We start from the raw sequence: 11,966 nt of genomic DNA, 5'->3' as shown, positions 1-11,966 counted from the left end.
TTAGCCCATGACGAGTTACGCCGCGATCTCCTCAGATTCAAAGTAGGACCAGTGTCTACATCAACCTAAAAAGAGAGATGGAATTAAAGGTCATTGCTTTTTTTAAAAATCGACTACAAACAAAATCACAGAGAAAGCTGGGGAAGTTACATCATCTCGGTAAGAAGTAATCAGAGTGGGAACACGAGAAGAGCGTCTTGGTTCAGCAGTAGCAATGAGGGCTTTCTCGATGGGTCTAGGATTACGCTGCTGAGTAAAGCGACATGTGAGGCAAAAGCTGTGAAATTGGACAAATGGGAAGGAAGAAGAAATGGAGAAAAACAAAAACAAAAAACGAGACCTGAAGCGTCTTCTTGGGAATCTGAGTTAGTAGTGCCTTAGAAATCTGGGAAATTCCTAACTCCTGTGATTCGATTGTCAAAAACAAAGTCAAAAACACGAATCAGAGAAGATCAAACGAGGTAACGATGAAGGAGAAACCTGAAATCTCTTGTGATTCTCTTGAAGGCGGAGCTTGCGAGCTTCCTCATAGGCCATGGTGGTGGTGTCGTCGACTGCAGGTTTTATTTTTCCAAGTTCCAAGAAGGAGAACTAAAATGGCGCTTCGTTTTGAAATTCGAAATTATTGAATTAGGGAATTATTTGTTTACTTTAATTAATTCCATAAAAACTTGTGTTAATTAATCATTCACCATAATTATTTAATAATAATCCCTTTGTTCTGTGTTCGATTCTTTGGGAAACTATCTACTATATGACCATACAAAAATCGATGAGATAAATATCAATTTTACACATTTGCTCTTCTCTGGGATAATGATTCTACTCCAATTTGATAGCTGCATCAAGCATATCCACACTGCTGTTTTGTTGTGTCCATAGCTGAGCGTATCTTCCTGCCTTTCCTAGCAGCACATCGTGGGGGCCTTGTTCCACCACCTTCCCGTTTTCCAATACTACGATCTGCTCATATACCAACAAGTTTCAGTAATGCAAACAACATAAACATACATTGTTTCTTTGTCTTATGAGATAAGCTGAGGACTCTATATATATACTACAAACCTCGTCACACTGCATTGCTGTTGTCAGCCTGTGGGCAATGAAGATGGATGTCCTGTTTGTCGCCAGTGCCTTGAGTGCGTTCAGTATCTCTGCCTCTGTGGTGCTGTCCAGCGCACTCGTTGCCTCATCACACAGCCTGTGCCATTTTAACACCGACCATCTCAAACCTCATATCAAATTTGTAATATATGTAAAGAGTTTAAAGACTAAACTCCTACTTAATCACATACACAAAGTGGATGATTACTTACAGAATCGCAGGAGATTTCAGGAATGCCCGAGCAAGTGCCACTCTTTGTTTCTCTCCACCACTCAACTGCCCACAACATCAATCCATGGTTATCATCACGACCAGTAAAACCCCATAAACATATGACTCTACTCAAACTCTTCACAATTATATGGAAAACCTCTATCAGCTAGTATTTTCTTTCTCATGCTTGTTACAGTTCTGCGAAACTAGTTTATCGAATCATATTGAACTTCGACTTGCAAGTCTTATAGCATGTTATACTTCAATGATAAACCATTGAAAAAATTATGACGGGGGAATAACTCGTCATAACTCTATGACTCTATCATGCAAACTTCGACTTGCCACTGGAATCATAAGACATACTGATCTACCGAAAACATTCCAAATATAACATCAAAACACTGACCTTGAGCCCCCTTTCCCCAACTATCGTTGAATATTTATCAGGGAAATTACTGATCGTTTCATGAATTGCGGCACGACGAGCAGCCTCATACACCTGGAATGAAATACGTGATAGATCAGGATCATTGATATTAAACATGACGCCTGCACCAAATATAATAATTTAGCCAGTACCTCTTCTTCTGTAGCTGAAAGACGTCCATAATGTATGTTGTGAAATATTGTATCATTAAAGAGAACCTGCAGTGCAATAGAGGTTAAACTTGAAGTGTTCTACATATATAGAAAGAACAATAATGATAATACAGAAGAAACGTGGAAATACAATCTAATGTCTTGTATGAACAGAAAGGTTCCAATGAGAAGAAAGGGGAGAAAGCAATGAATGCAGGTCATAGTGTTGTATATAAATAAAAGCTTACAATGAGAAGTACAGAAAGATAGAGAAGATATACTAAATGCCAACTTACAGTGTCTTGCGGCACAACTCCTATGGAGCTTCGGAGGCTATCTAGTCTTACTTCCTTTATATCTTGCCCGTCAATCCTTACCTGTTAACCAATATGAAAGTGATGTTATCTAGACAAGCTTTTCTTCAGTGAATTACTTTTGTTGCAAAAACAAATGCTTACATTTCCGGAATCTGTGTCGAAGAATCTGAATAACATTCTAAGAATTGTTGACTTGCCTATCATTGAACAAAGCATAAGATTTACAACAGTATAACAGATTAATAAACGTTAACTTAGATGCTTGTTTAAACAGATAAGATTTAGTAATTACCGCTCCCGCTAGTACCAACAATTGCCACACTTTTTCCTGCCGGTACGACGAAGGAAATTCCATCTAAAATTTTCCTCTCTGGAAGGTAACTGTAATTGTAGAAAAAAAAAGAATGATGATGTGGCAATAGACATAAGTTTATTAATTCCTATTGTCTTCAACCACAACATAATGTTGATATCCAAATCATGCAATATATCCTATAATTTGCCACTTTGATAAGCTGTACAAGTCTTATTTGTGTAAGTTGTTCCTGTATCAGTTCGCGTTATTGGTCATGTGTGTCTGACTGTTTGGTAACTAGCAATCTAGCATACTCTATTATATATGATTGCTGCCTATAGATGACAGCTGAGGAAAAGCTAACTTTCTAGAGTCGGTCAATCCTGGGCACACAGGATAAATAGAGCTAGTAGTATATTAGGTTGTTACTGGTTGTCAGGATTGGTTCATAAGGAAGTACTTATATTAATAAAGACTTCACACCTATCATCACAAATAATTTTGAGTTTCTAGTACTCATATTAATCTTAACAAACTTTCAGGGCTGAATATAGAATGGCATTTACAAGTAGTATAATAGTAGTGTTCCACTAAAATCAACACCTACCTGAAGTGTACATTTTCAAACTCAATGCTTCCACCTTTCAGAACAAGAGGCTTTGCGTCATGTATATTTGTGATGTCAGATTTCTCCTGAAGCAGTAAGAAATACCAAATAATCAAATATTACATCCCAGGAATCCATACTAAAAAGCATTCATTTAAATATCACTCCTAGATTGAAGCATTAGCATAAAAAAAGGTGTTTAAGAGCTTAACCAAAAGTAGAGTTTAAGTAACAAATATAACATCCTTATATACCTCTAGCAACTGGAACATTGATTTCATGTCCACAAGACTCTGAATGGTTTCACGGTAAACACTACCCAAAAAGTTAAGAGGAAGAGACAACTGAAAGAGAAGTCCATTCACCATAACCTGCATCACCCAAACATACAAAAGCATATCAGAAACAGCTTGCAAGAAAAGTGCAGAGAAACATAAAATACCAACAAAGAGTAAAAAACAAAGGATGCACTGACCAAGTCACCGACAGTCATCTGGCCATTCATGATACCCTGAGAGCACAACACCATTGCTGTTGACAGAGCTGTACTAAATATGATACTTTGTCCAAAGTTTAGAAAAGCAAGACTTCTTTGAGTTTGTAATGCAGCATCTTCATATTCTGGTATAAGCAGTAAACCATTAGACGATAAATCAAGGTAAATGGAGTAAGCAATTATATATAATGATGCACAATATATCTGCATCCTTCCTAGCTAGAGAACGTCTAAATAAAATAATAAAACAGTCATCAGCGCATCTTCTCATCTGAATTTGTTTCTTGTTGCTAGTATTTTTGCTAAATGTAAGATATTTAGATAATTTTGTTTTCCATGCTAACAACTGGTAGAGTTACTTACTTTTCAGGAACTGGTCATACTTTTCAGCCTCATAACCTTCATTGTTAAAATATTTAACAGTCTGAAATAAAACAGAATTTCTGTCAAAACTGCAATTTCAAGCAAAAAGAAAAGAAATGAAATTTTACCTCATAATTTATCAGAGAATCAATGGCCCTTGTGCTAGCATCATTATCAGCTTTGTTCATAGCCTTTCTAAACTTGGTTCGCCACTGAATAAAATAACAAAACGTCAACAAAGCATGCAAAGAGTTGATACAATTAAGATAAGAGAAGCTTCGTAGTGAGTTCAAGAATACTGTAAGTTATAACAGTCGGTGCTGGACTATCATGATGAAAACGTAAGTATTGCATCATAGTTGGCATTGAAAAGAGTATACCAAAGAATAGACAGTACCTGTGTCACAGCTAACGTGAATATGATATATGATCCAACAGAAAGAGAAGTAATCCAGGCAAAAGCAGCTCCGAACTTGTATGCTAGTATACCTGATACCATAGATATCTGGAAGATACATATTAATTACGTCGAGTGTTTTCAGAGACGAAGGATTATTAAACCCAAACTGGAAAGAAACAGTAATGAAACTCAAAGATTGACGAGCAATTATCAATTTAGCCAAAATGAGAAAACTACATGAACATGATAAAACAACAAGCGGTCGGACAAGATTTACCTCCAAAATGGTAGGGACAACGTTGAAAACCATAGCTGAGAGGATAAAGTTTATTGCACGGCTACCACGATCAATGATTCTGTTCAAACCACCTGTTTCTCGACTGGACATAATCAACCAAGTAAGAACATTATGTTTAGATGAAACTAAGAATAGATGGAGTGAGTGAAAATTACTGACAAGAGTAAGAGAGAGGCGATGGATACCTAAGGTGGTAACGCAGGTCAAGATCATGTAAATGTGAGAACACCTACAAAAGCAACATGTGAAGATGATTGATACATATTGGAGAGTACACCATAAAATATCTACCCATAAGATGGTTAGAGCAGCAACATACCTTTCTAGAAACTGATCGAATTGTGCGGAGAGCTACCTTTGAAAACACAGCAGTACGAAGTTCTGCGAAGATAAAAGTAGTACGACCAAGACTGAAAAGTACATTCTTTTCATCTCTGTTTTTATAAATAAAAAAGCAATTGAGAGTTACCATTAAAAGCAGAAGAACCCGTCCGAGCAATTCCGTATCCAATGAGAACAGCAGCAGGAGTACCAAAAGCAGTAACAAGAGAAGGGTTTGCAGCGGCGAATGTTGTAAGAGAAGCGCCAGTTCCAGTAGCTGAACCAAGCCAATCAACAGCCAATTTGAAGAGGAAAGGGACCTGAACATTCAAGACCTTAGCACCAACGAGAAAACCCAAAGCAGCGACGACCCTAAAGCGGAATTCTGGGTTGTCTCTCATCCACAAATACCCAGCAAGCGTACGGAGAATCTTCATGTCAGCCATAGCCGACTCTGAGTCCGGTTTAGCCGGTTTGATTTCCTTAGACTTGGTGTCGGCTTGGTCGGGATTGGGAGTAGAAGTCGACAAGAGACGGCTGTTAAGCATTGAACTCCGTTGAACGAAACGAATTTGGGATGAGGATGGTGATGGTGAGGGATCGGTGAGGAAGGCATTGATAGTTGGAGTTGTTCGGATTGAGTTACGTCTGATGAAACTAGAGAAACCATTATGAAGAAGATGACCAGAGCGAAGACGGTATGAAAAAGATGGGATTTTTGGTTGAGGGTGAAGATAAGAACGACAGAGCAAGAGCCCTGGAGCCCTAACGAGCCGAGATCCTCTCGACATCCCTTCTTGTCCGAAAGTTTCACAGACTGTCTTTTTTTTTTTTTTGCTCCGGCGATGATGACTCTCCCTAATCTTACTCCCGAGCTACCGAAACATAACACGACGTTCGACGGTGTTTAATTGGGCCTAATATAAATAGAAAAGCCCATTAACTTTGAAGCCCAGTTGTGTCTATCCCCTTGTTGAGAGTCGTCGTTTCTCAACCATTCTTTCATCATCGTCGTCGTCGTTAAGCAATGGTTATTATGAGCTACTTCCACAAGACGTCATTGTTAGTAAAGAAATGGGAAGCCGTGCAGTATGTATACAACGTGTGGCACCACCGTGCTTTGAAGCCTCGCAGGTGAAGAAGATCAAAACAGTTGGTCCTTCTTTTGTGAATACTAGGAGTAATAGAAGAAGAAGCAATGGAGTGAGATGTAGCAGCATAGCTGACTACATCGGAGGTGACCTGGTGAAGCCAGACATTGGGCGTTGGCTTCAAGATGTGGAAGAGCACAAGGCAATCGCCATTTACGCTCCTCATGAGGGTGGCTACGAAGGTCGCTATCTTAACCGTCTCAAAATGCAAGGTTACTATTTTCTTGATATCTCTGCTCGAGGCCTTGGTGACCCTGAGACTACCCTCCTCAAGAACTACCCTGTTTGCCCTGTATGTCTCGTTACATAGATCTTATCCATTAATCTTGTTTCAATCAAAATTTGTGTGTGAACCATTTCTCTTCTCTTCTTCTAGGCTCACCTTGGGAAACAACCTATAGCAAGGTGGTATTATCCACCAGAAGTTGATTATAGGCTCTCTGCTCTTCCCCCTGGTGCCAAGGGTCTTGTCTTATGGGTCCTCGAAGCAAAGGTTTGAGTTTTTCTCATTTGATATATTGTCTCCCACATTGCTGCATCTCATATTTCCATTTATATCTTATCAACAACTCAGGTTCTCTCCAAGTCTGAACTCCAATTTCTTGCTTTGCTTCCCTCTCTCCGTCCTAATGTCAGAGTTATTGCTGAATGTGGCAACTGGTGAGCATATCATACCTTTCTATATGATCACATTATCTATGTTTGCACTTTGCATGACCATTACCTATCCCCCTGCAGGAGAAAGTTCGTGTGGAAGCCTCTAGCAGAAATTGCAAATCTAGCTGCACAAGAATAACTTAATGGCTTACCGTGTATAGTTTTTTCATGAATACATATCCTGCAAGTGTAGCAAACTCATCATATTTTAAATTTGAAAATTATGCTTGTTACTTTGTATTATATAGATCCTTTTATTCCCATGGAGTAGTTACTGATAAATTCTGACTCTGCTTTGTCACAAATGAAAGTACTTATACTCAGTAAGATTGATGGAACACGCTTAGATACAGAGCAATCCCAGATGTTTTGAACTCAGAACACACTAAACTGACTAGACAGAAACACGTGCAACTTTAAACAATTCCAGTCACTAGACAGTCTAGTAGACACAACTAGTTACAACTTACAACATGTTCTGCGTCCGCAAAAATCACCCGAAAGTTTCAGATCTTATGAAAAGTTCTTCAGCGAGTAGGCATATGACCTACCTGTTCCGAGACAACTAAATACCAACCTAGAGCTTATAGTTAGATTCTTGCAATTATACTCAGTGAGAAATCTACATATATGTCACCCTTAAGAGTTTGATGGAGCTTCATGTGAAATGTCAAGCAGGAAACTTTAATGTAGAAACTACATTACGAAAGATATAGACTTGATAATAAGCTCAGTAGTACAAAACTTTAAAGCACTAAGACAAAGCTGGACCGGAGACTGCAAAACAAGACAGATGGCAAAGTTCTATACTACAGATTCTTGGGTAACTTTAGGCAAGAAGGTATCCCACCATCCAGGTTCATACTTGGGGTATGGCGCCACCCAATTTTTAGGCTTATCGAACTCAAGAGTGGCAGGATTGGAGGCCAAAGCTTCATCAATAGAGGTAGCTTCAAAGGAATCATACAAAACACGATCCAACCTTAACTTCATAAACCTGCCATAACATAAAACAAAAACAACAATGCGTGTGTGAAAGCGGAACATAGTTTTGTTAAAAAAAAGAGAGTTAGGGATAAGGGTTCTAACGTGATCCAGGGGCCATTGGTGGAAACAAGAGCAACAGCAGGACGACGAAGCCTTTGAGTAATTTTGGGGTAATTGTCAAGGAACTTAGGCTCAATCACAAGCCAAAAGTCTTGCTCTAGGTCACGCTCACCGTAGTAACGAAGACGTTCAAACAACTGTTCCTGGAAGTGTTCCTCTTCATCAAGCATGAATTTGGCATTTGCAACCAAAAAGTGGTACTTGGTGCTCTCTCCCTGCAATCATCCAGAAAAACGTAAGCTGTTTGGTTTCGGTTTGATTAGTAGAGAGGAGAAGATAGAGAAAAGAGGAACCTTTTTATGAGACTGTTGTTCAGCTGAAGTAGCAGCGGTTATGAAAGAGGATGAGAAATGTGAAGGTAGAGTCAGAGACAGCGGAGAGAGATGTAGTTTCTTCGTCTGCTTGGGAAAGGAAGAGGAGACGAGAAAGGGTTTCGGACAACAGGCTGAGGCGGTAGGTGGCACCGCCACAGTCAATGCTCCGGTGACGCTCCACATTGCTGGATTGAGTTCTTCTGATCGAAGCAGAATCTGTAAAAATCTTATCTTTTTTGCCGGGCGTAATCCATTATTATCATCACTCTCTCTCTTCTCAACTCAATTTTTAATTGATTTAATAACTTCTTTGGGCTTTATGATTTCAACAGTGGTCAGTAAAGGCCCAATATCAAGCCCATAAGAAAGAAAAAGGAAAGCTGTTTAACTGTGACTTTAATGGCGACGGAGGCGGAGCTGAGATGCTGAAGCTGCAAGTTACCGGGAAGACGATCTTGTCCAGTATTCGTTGTCGGAGAAAGGCAAGTTCTTACACGATTCACCATTTTAGCTCTACTTTACAATTTAGGAGGATTTGTTGTTTTAGAGTGTTTTGATTGATGCAGATGTCAACTTGTTCGTCGTACGTATTTGGACCTTACAAAATCGATCCGCGTGAAGTGTTCTACGCAACACCTCTCTCTTACGCCATGGTTAATCTCCGTCCGCTTCTTCCGGGTCATATCNTTTTTTTTTTTTTTTCGCTGTCTAGAACAATTTGGTTTTGATGTGTAAATTGAGTTCCTTTGTTTGACTTTAACTGCACGAGCACATGTTCTTGTCTGCCCGAGACGCCTTGTGCCGCGCTTTACTGATCTCACAGCTGATGAGACTAGTGATCTGTGGCTTACTGCTCAGAAGGTTGGCTCTAAGCTTGAGACCTTCCACAATGCATCTTCTCTCACATTAGCAATCCAAGTAACTTTACAACATCACTTTCTTTCTCTCCAAATTCAGTTATTTGTGTGTGTCCTGAATTTGAAAGGATTGGAATTGAAATAATTGCTCTAAAACCTTCAGGATGGCCCTCAGGCGGGACAGACTGTTCCCCATGTACACATTCACATCATGCCTCGTAAAGGTGGTGACTTTGAGAAGAATGATGAAGTCTATGATGCTGTAAGTTTTGCTGCATTTTGATCACATTCCCATCTTTTGTTTTATACAAATCTTATTGTGGTATCTTGTTGTAGCTTGATGAAAAGGAGAAGGAACTGAAGCAGAAGCTTGATCTAGACAAAGAACGGGTTGATAGGAGCATTCAGGAGATGGCTGACGAGGCTTCCCAATACAGATCTCTTTTTGATTGCTAGCTAGTTATCATTTATCAGTATCAAGCCAAGCTATCCAGTAGCATTAATAAGACCATTGTAATAAAGCGACTCCCAGTTTGATGTTTGGTGTCAGAGACTTGGATTCAATCTTAAAATCTCCTCGCTTTCTAATGCGACCCAATCTTTAGGGCATAAATTAAGATTGACATTTCTTAACGACATTAGAATCAACTCTTCCATTTTTAAAGAAAAGAATCCCACTTGCCACCATCATCTCATGCCTCATTTTACACAATGAACAACACTAAATACTTGAACTGATCAAAAGCAGAGATGTATAAAATATTGTCCCATATCAGTACGCTGTGGATACTAAACAAGAAGCTAAGAAGCCTTTGATGGTTCTTCCCCTGGAGCATCATCTTCGTCATGATAAATGTTCTCAGCCATCTGCCATATTTGGAGTATGTTGTCTTCAGCAACACTGGAAATCACCCAATCTTCACAAGGATTCCAAGAGAAATCTGAGATTTTGCTAGTGTGACCACCATGAATAAACAGCAGCTCAGGTGGGCCGTCCTCTGCATCCTCCTCAGTCTGTTCCTCATCGATCCTGTCATAAGATACCCTCAAACACATCAATATAGCTCCTACATGACGAAACATAAACAGTTTATAACTAAGCATTGAAGCGTTGAGCCGAGACCTACTAAGGTCCCAAACCATAAGCCTTCTACCAAGACAACATGATGCTAAGATTGTCTCATTCTTCGGGTTCCAACCAACTTGGAAAACCTCCTCCCTGGTGATCAAAACAAATAATTTAGGTTAGCGTACTGCTTTTACTTTAGCTCTTAGTAACAACAATCCATCTCTCAGTTTATGGCGAATTGTTCTTACTTATGGCTATCAAATGTGTGAAGAGCGCTGCTTAGCTTCCGTAGATCGAATAATTTGACAGTCTTATCAGTTGACCCTGTTGCCACGACCCACTCATTAAATGGGTTGAAGGCTAAACAGTTAACCTGAGGCATTTCAAACAATCCAACAATTAACAAATACAGCAATACAATTCAATAGTTTAGTGTGTTTACGATAATAAGCTCATGAACCAAAACAACAGTTCAGTTGAATTTCTAATGAGATAAGATAGAGCAAGCAAACTAGCCCTAATGCTCATAAAGCTAACGCACCTCCATGGAGTGAGCAACAACAGACTGTACTGGTTTACTGGCAGATGGAGAACGCAGATCCCATATAAGAAGGTATTGGTCATCACCAACAGATCCAAACAGGTGTTCATGTCTCAAATGCCATGCAACATCTTCTACGACGCCTTCATGAGCCTTAAATTGAGAAAATAATCATCAGCAAGGAAAACACAGAAACCACAACATTATATCTGTCTACATGCTTTCATAGAGTTTTGACTGTTTCCGTGAAGTAGATGCAATTGATTTGCCTTCTAAATGATGCAAAACAACAGTCCAAGACAGATAAGAAACCAAGAATTTACCTTAAAGATCTGCTGAGCGTCAAGAGTCCTGTTTTTAGGGGTAGCGTTGATATCCCACAAGCAGATCTGAGCGTCATCAGAGCCGCTAAGCAAATGACCCTGCTTGAACTTACTCCAAGAGAGGCCATAGCCCTCAGAGCTGTGACCTCTGAGCCTTAAATCAGGATTACAAGCCCCATCAAGTGGAGGCTTAGATGGATGCTTACTGTAATCGAAAACATACACCTCCGCATTAACAGTCTTGGTAGCAATCATGAAAGGGTTTTGAGGCATGTAGCGAGCTCGATTGACCTCGCCTTCATGATTAATTTGCTGGATAATTTGCACCTACGCAAGCAAGTAATCACCTTTATTAACTCATTTGAACCCTAAAATCTATCTGAGAATTTAAAAGGTAAGGAAAAAAAATAAAAAAAATAGTACCTTTCCGGTGGCGCAGCCGAAGCCGCCAAATTCAGAGCGGTCATCGTCGTATTGACGAGCTTCGCTCTCTGTGTCGTCAAGGGGAAGCTGAACTTGAGCTAGCATCAAGTAATTGGGTTCGTTCTCGGAAGTGTGGGTACCGAGAATCATCTTCTGAACGGAGTAGTCTTTACCGGCAGGCTCCTCACGCTCCGGGAGCCATTCAACAGTGAGTGAAGGCCACTCAAGAGCGTGAGTAATGACGAGATCGTAGAGGAAAGGAGTGTTCTTCTTCCAGATCTTGTACTCTTCATTGATTAGTCGCTCCTCGATCTCCCCTCTCATTTCCTCTTCATCTTTCCCCATCTCGGCGATGTCTCTGTTATTCCCGCCACAAGCCACAAGGCAAAACCCTAAAACAGATCTCTTTACAAAAAAATTGTTTGTAGAGAGAACTTCTCGCTTCTGTTTCTGTATAATAATAATAATTCAGATATAGAAGAAGATCGAATTTAAAAAGGAAGAAGATAAAGAGACAGGCCTTGGTA

The 11,966-nt window shown here is 39.7% G+C and overlaps 5 protein-coding genes and 1 pseudogene across 6 annotated transcripts; 2 read left to right on the top strand and 4 right to left on the bottom strand.

Annotated features, from left to right (window-relative positions):
• The window catches only part of LOC104761925, a 2,152-nt pseudogene extending 1,500 nt beyond the window's left edge, over positions 1-652 (bottom strand).
• LOC104761924 (ABC transporter B family member 25, mitochondrial) lies at positions 660-5,862 on the bottom strand. Its single transcript, XM_010485096.1, has 18 exons — positions 5,146-5,862; positions 4,996-5,057; positions 4,862-4,905; positions 4,656-4,758; positions 4,376-4,483; positions 4,107-4,190; positions 3,979-4,039; positions 3,595-3,740; positions 3,374-3,490; positions 3,120-3,205; positions 2,510-2,598; positions 2,359-2,414; positions 2,197-2,277; positions 1,901-1,966; positions 1,728-1,820; positions 1,317-1,381; positions 1,066-1,201; positions 660-963 (listed from the first exon to the last, which is right to left on the bottom strand). The coding sequence occupies exons 1-18, from the start codon at positions 5,786-5,788 to the stop codon at positions 823-825; spliced, it is 2,181 nt and encodes a 726-aa protein (XP_010483398.1). The 5' UTR covers positions 5,789-5,862; the 3' UTR covers positions 660-822.
• Positions 6,030-7,066, top strand: LOC104761923 (NAD(P)H-quinone oxidoreductase subunit N, chloroplastic). Its single transcript, XM_010485095.2, has 4 exons — positions 6,030-6,440; positions 6,525-6,641; positions 6,723-6,808; positions 6,887-7,066. Exons 1-4 carry the CDS (start codon positions 6,072-6,074, stop codon positions 6,942-6,944), a joined length of 630 nt encoding a protein of 209 aa, XP_010483397.1. The 5' UTR covers positions 6,030-6,071; the 3' UTR covers positions 6,945-7,066.
• On the bottom strand, positions 7,459-8,517 carry LOC104761922. The gene is made up of 3 exons (XM_010485093.2): positions 8,206-8,517; positions 7,895-8,127; positions 7,459-7,802 (listed from the first exon to the last, which is right to left on the bottom strand). Exons 1-3 carry the CDS (start codon positions 8,407-8,409, stop codon positions 7,610-7,612), a joined length of 630 nt encoding a protein of 209 aa, XP_010483395.1. The 5' UTR covers positions 8,410-8,517; the 3' UTR covers positions 7,459-7,609.
• LOC104761921 (bifunctional bis(5'-adenosyl)-triphosphatase/adenylylsulfatase FHIT) lies at positions 8,608-9,673 on the top strand. Its single transcript, XM_010485092.2, has 5 exons — positions 8,608-8,708; positions 8,793-8,907; positions 8,999-9,144; positions 9,247-9,345; positions 9,420-9,673. The coding sequence occupies exons 1-5, from the start codon at positions 8,649-8,651 to the stop codon at positions 9,537-9,539; spliced, it is 540 nt and encodes a 179-aa protein (XP_010483394.1). The 5' UTR covers positions 8,608-8,648; the 3' UTR covers positions 9,540-9,673.
• LOC104761918 (histone-binding protein MSI1) lies at positions 9,718-11,894 on the bottom strand. Of its 2 annotated transcripts, none has more exons than XM_010485089.2 (6): positions 11,440-11,894; positions 11,017-11,343; positions 10,694-10,846; positions 10,401-10,525; positions 10,207-10,302; positions 9,718-10,113 (listed from the first exon to the last, which is right to left on the bottom strand). In XM_010485089.2, the coding sequence occupies exons 1-6, from the start codon at positions 11,782-11,784 to the stop codon at positions 9,885-9,887; spliced, it is 1,275 nt and encodes a 424-aa protein (XP_010483391.1). In that variant the 5' UTR covers positions 11,785-11,894; the 3' UTR covers positions 9,718-9,884. The 2 variants fall into 2 exon arrangements, with proteins under 2 accessions (XP_010483391.1, XP_010483392.1); XM_010485090.2 differs by having other exon boundaries at positions 10,211-10,302.

This window comes from Camelina sativa, chromosome 18, assembly GCF_000633955.1.
Source record: "Camelina sativa cultivar DH55 chromosome 18, Cs, whole genome shotgun sequence".
Lineage (NCBI taxonomy): Eukaryota > Viridiplantae > Streptophyta > Magnoliopsida > Brassicales > Brassicaceae > Camelina > Camelina sativa.
This window is presented reverse-complemented; position numbering and strand designations above follow the sequence as displayed.

Excerpts from the sequence above, each read along its gene's own strand:
- LOC104761924 (XM_010485096.1), bottom strand. The coding sequence starts at position 5,788 with ATGTCGAGAGGATCTCGGCTCGTTAGGGCTCCAGGGCTCTTGCTCTGT. Across the intron at positions 3,491-3,594 it reads AGATGACTGTCGGTGACTTG|GTTATGGTGAATGGACTTCT; the intron begins GTCAGTGCATCC and ends TGGGTGATGCAG. Across the intron at positions 2,415-2,509 it reads TGTTGGTACTAGCGGGAGCG|GCAAGTCAACAATTCTTAGA; the intron begins GTAATTACTAAA and ends GTTCAATGATAG.
- LOC104761923 (XM_010485095.2), top strand. The coding sequence starts at position 6,072 with ATGGGAAGCCGTGCAGTATGTATACAACGTGTGGCACCACCGTGCTTT. Across the intron at positions 6,441-6,524 it reads AGAACTACCCTGTTTGCCCT|GCTCACCTTGGGAAACAACC; the intron begins GTATGTCTCGTT and ends CTCTTCTTCTAG. Across the intron at positions 6,809-6,886 it reads ATTGCTGAATGTGGCAACTG|GAGAAAGTTCGTGTGGAAGC; the intron begins GTGAGCATATCA and ends ATCCCCCTGCAG.
- LOC104761921 (XM_010485092.2), top strand. The coding sequence starts at position 8,649 with ATGCTGAAGCTGCAAGTTACCGGGAAGACGATCTTGTCCAGTATTCGT. Across the intron at positions 8,709-8,792 it reads GTATTCGTTGTCGGAGAAAG|ATGTCAACTTGTTCGTCGTA; the intron begins GCAAGTTCTTAC and ends TGATTGATGCAG. Across the intron at positions 9,145-9,246 it reads CTCTCACATTAGCAATCCAA|GATGGCCCTCAGGCGGGACA; the intron begins GTAACTTTACAA and ends TAAAACCTTCAG.
- LOC104761918 (XM_010485089.2), bottom strand. The coding sequence starts at position 11,784 with ATGGGGAAAGATGAAGAGGAAATGAGAGGGGAGATCGAGGAGCGACTA. Across the intron at positions 10,847-11,016 it reads ACGCTCAGCAGATCTTTAAG|GCTCATGAAGGCGTCGTAGA; the intron begins GTAAATTCTTGG and ends TCTCAATTTAAG. Across the intron at positions 10,114-10,206 it reads ATGGTTTGGGACCTTAGTAG|GATCGATGAGGAACAGACTG; the intron begins GTCTCGGCTCAA and ends ATCTTATGACAG.
- LOC104761922 (XM_010485093.2), bottom strand. The coding sequence starts at position 8,409 with ATGTGGAGCGTCACCGGAGCATTGACTGTGGCGGTGCCACCTACCGCC. Across the intron at positions 8,128-8,205 it reads AACAACAGTCTCATAAAAAG|GGAGAGAGCACCAAGTACCA; the intron begins GTTCCTCTTTTC and ends GGATGATTGCAG. Across the intron at positions 7,803-7,894 it reads ACCAATGGCCCCTGGATCAC|GTTTATGAAGTTAAGGTTGG; the intron begins GTTAGAACCCTT and ends ATGTTATGGCAG.